Source organism: Camelina sativa, chromosome 13 (genome assembly GCF_000633955.1).
Source record: "Camelina sativa cultivar DH55 chromosome 13, Cs, whole genome shotgun sequence".
Lineage (NCBI taxonomy): Eukaryota > Viridiplantae > Streptophyta > Magnoliopsida > Brassicales > Brassicaceae > Camelina > Camelina sativa.
Window position 1 is genome coordinate 17,525,431 of NC_025697.1, and position 3,996 is coordinate 17,529,426.

Below are 3,996 nucleotides of genomic sequence, written 5' to 3' on the forward strand. Positions count from 1 at the left end.
GGTTTGTGTAGTCTCTGGTTGCAAATGAGGAGTTTCAGCACATTCTTCGTGTGTTGAACACCAATGTTGATGGTAAGCAAAAGATTATGTTTGCCCTTACCTCTATCAAAGGTATTGGGAGGCGATTGGCCAACATTGTCTGCAAGAAGGCTGATGTCGACATGAACAAAAGGTTTGACCCTTTTCTTTAGCTTGCGGAACTGAATATGGATTGGGGCATCTGATATATAGATTCGTGTAGGTCTAGATCATATCTTTGTTGTGATTGGAGATTAATGTTTATATGAGTACAGTTTCAAGTTCTCTCTCTCTTATCTGGGAAAGTAGTAATTAAAATAGCAAAGCTTGTTGAGAGGTGTAGTATGGTTCAGCATAAAAAGATTTATGCTTTCTTGGAGACTTACAGTTTCAATATTGTTGTTTAGTCTCCAATGCAAATCGTGTTTTTTTGGGCTAATTTGTGGAGATGGTTGTCTTATTTGATGTATATTTTGACAGGGCTGGTGAGTTATCTGCTGCCGAGATTGATAACCTCATGAACATTGTTGCTAACCCACGTCAGTTCAAGATACCAGACTGGTTTTTGAACAGACAGAAGGATTACAAAGATGGCAAGTATTCCCAAGTCGTCTCCAATGCATTGGACATGAAGCTGAGGGATGATCTTGAACGTCTCAAGAAGATCAGGTAATTAGAAACCGAGAAATTATTCTGATCCTTATACAATTTGCCTAATCATGGTGATAATGATTCTTTCATGTTTGACAAATTGACAGAAACCATCGTGGTCTGAGGCATTATTGGGGTCTCCGTGTCAGAGGACAACACACCAAGACTACTGGTCGCAGAGGAAAGACTGTTGGTGTTTCAAAGAAGCGTTAAGCTTAGCTAATGTTGCTACTTATTACTGTTTTGGATGCTTCATAAGGACCTCTTCTTTTTTTTTTCGTACTAGGACCTTCTTGTGTGACGGTTTTTGGGCTTTTTATGTGATCAAATTCCTTTGTTTTCATTCTTGATACTCCAGTGCCATGAATAGTATTTGTTTACATTTTCCAGCTTACTCTCTGTATTGTCTTTTGTGACCGCAAAGAGATAACTAAGCGGATTCTGCATGTCTTAAAATCGAAAGAAAACAATTCTATTGGTATTTACAAATATCAGAAGATATACATACAGCAATTGCATATGAATTAACCTCACGACAGAGTCAGTTGGTACATCGTATGAAAGAAATGTGGTAAATTGTTGTACCCAGGCAAAAAAAGTGAGGAGCTCTACAGGATTACATAATTCAGTTACGAAAGAATAACTCAAACTGAGAGATATAAAAGCTACGTGTGTGAAACTGATCTTACAGATCATTTACTACTTGCTAAACTTTACTTTGGAGTTCATCAGAATCCGAAGCAGCTCCATGTTTCTGTTGTCGGGTTGTTGGAAGAGAATAGTTCTTCCTTTCCTTGCCGCCTGGTTTGGACGAGGCATTACCGTACCAGATCATTCCTAATACTGCAATAATCATGCCAAGAATGACATGCAGGTTTAGACCATCTCTGTCAAAGAAGAAGAAGCCCATTACCAGTACCAAGATCGTCTTCATATGGCCGAGGACTTGGAACGACACCGCTGTAAATCTCCCGATGCAGATGAACTGGCTTAGGTTTGTCCCGATCGCTATTGTGCACGAGAGGGTAATAAACATCTGCAAAATCATGATCAAGTTATTATGTACAAAAGAACACAATTCATACTAGGCCAACTGAAATACTATCACAAACTCATTTTAGACTCATTTGATGAAGGGTCATAACTGAAATAAGGATATAGTCAAGATACCAGGCTAACTATGACTTCAAGTATTGGACATAATTGCTAATTTTATCCAAGACGTCACATGAGCTACTGGAAATACTCTTTGAACTATAGAGTTTTAGTATGATATGAGTGTTTCGAGCACTTACCACAGAAGCAAAGTTGTAATCGTACATGTCAACTCGTTTGTCTGTCAACCAATAGTCGAGAAATGGACCGACTATCAATAGCGTGGGCTGGAGCAGTATGACCTAGTAGGTTGAATGAGCTAAGCGAGTACTTTCGCTGTAAATAATGTACATACTGCAATAGAAAAAAAGAGTAACTTCGTGTAAAAATCTTAGTCTAAAGTTGAAAGTTATGTAACAAAAGATCAAAGAGCTTACGTATTGCTGCAAAGCAGTACTCCACACAGCAACAAAAGCACCAACGAAACCTTTGGTATTAACACTAACATCAGTAACAGTGCAAACACCAACACCAACAGGAACGAGTCCTATGCTAAGTTTTGTATCTCTCGAGTAACGAATCTTATCAAATACTACTTCCAACAAGCATGACACAGGAATCATACTGAGCTTTGCAATCTAACAAAACCAAAACAGAAGAAGATAACACCATTAAAAAAAAATCAACAACATCAAAGCGTTCAAGCATAGGTTTTTGCAAAACACAAATTTACCTGATAAAACCCAACAGAGTTCCACATAAGACTAACATTCATTCCAACAATGGAAAAATTTGCAAAGAGAATAAACTTAAGAAGCTCTGAAAATGGAAGATGAGAAGGCTGAATATATCCTAAAACATCTTAAAACAAGTGTCATCAACGTCGTTGTGGCGAAATGTAAACCAGTTAAAGTTGTTGCTGCATTAAAATCAAAATGTACACACATGGTTAGTGAAAAAGAGCAAGCTTTGGATATTCAATGAATGAAGTAGAAATAAATTACCAAAGCTAAAGCCATAACTAGCCATTAAAGCTTTATTAACAATGATGATACCAACATTGAAGATCCAAGCAGCAGCATCTAGTGTTGCTTTCTTATCTGCTTTTTTAACTGGAGCCATTGTTTTAAGTTTTAACTTCACACCTTCTTCTTCAATCCCACATTCTACACAGAGCCAAAATCGAATAAAAATTATTCGATTTGAATGAACAAATACTGGTTAGTTCTGCTCAAATCGGATCAAGATGAAAAATTAAAAAAAAAAACAAGTGATCGTCTGGGATTAGAGGATAGATCGGAGATGATAACCTTGGTGATTGATCTTAAGAGATTGACGCAATGACTCTCGTACTAAATTTGTTAACAAATCACCATTTTCTAGTTTGTTTTCTTCCTCTGTTCTAACTTCTAACTTCTAAGAACCGAACCGAACCGAGATTTGGTAGATCTAATAAATTCCGGTTTGTTATATTTGTAGATAACCGAAATATTTAGAAGGAAGCAACAATTTGAACATAAACTAATGAAGATGTGTATATGAAGATAGATAAGAGTAAAAAGTGCTTCTTATGGTTTCCTTTGAGGAGGCATCACACCACGATATTACTTTCCAACAAGGTGGGTTTAGTTGCTTTGGTGTGATGTTGTCAACCACAATAGAAGCCTTAAATGGCCAGAGAACAATTCCACACAAAGCTTTGGAGCAAAAGGATGGTCAAGTAATTAACTTCCACTAGCTCGTAAGTGAAATACGCAGACGCTTCACCCCGGTACGCAGTATCATATACGTGACCGATTACTTTACGGGATGACTTTAGCAGTGAATCTTTAACCACATTAATGACCACATCATGGGTTTACATGTCCTACCAGCCGGTTTGGACCTGGTCTAAAACACAGTAGACCGAAAGTGAATTTTTTTGTTAGTATCTCTACAATGATACATTATTTTTCTTCAACTATGTGATCCACTTTTCAATTAGTTCACTCTCATCATAAACCCGGGTCCTCCAAGTTTTCATTCGTTGTAAATATTGTATTCCAACGAATAATGCTTTGCTAAAACACTTTCGGCTAATGTCATTTTCAAAGAACGCGAAGTATAGAATTCAGATTGTTATAATTGGTACGACTTGTCACTTGAGAAATAGAAGAACTTGGGTTTTAGCTTGGTAACATTTGTGACCAATCTCTCCTTTATGTACTAAATCACTTTTTTTTTTTTTTTTTT

At 37.0% G+C, this 3,996-nt stretch overlaps 1 protein-coding gene and 1 pseudogene across 1 annotated transcript in view; one reads left to right on the forward strand and one right to left on the reverse strand.

Annotated features, from left to right (window-relative positions):
• The window catches only part of LOC104738325 (40S ribosomal protein S18-like), a 4,291-nt gene extending 3,228 nt beyond the window's left edge, over positions 1–1,063 (forward strand). The window contains exons 3-4 of the mRNA XM_019235150.1: positions 499–687; positions 777–1,063. Coding sequence (XP_019090695.1) covers positions 499–687; positions 777–882 — 295 coding nt within the window. The 3' untranslated portion in view covers positions 883–1,063. The remainder of the gene's footprint in view (positions 1–498; positions 688–776) is intronic.
• LOC104736973 lies at positions 1,153–3,131 on the reverse strand (annotated as a pseudogene).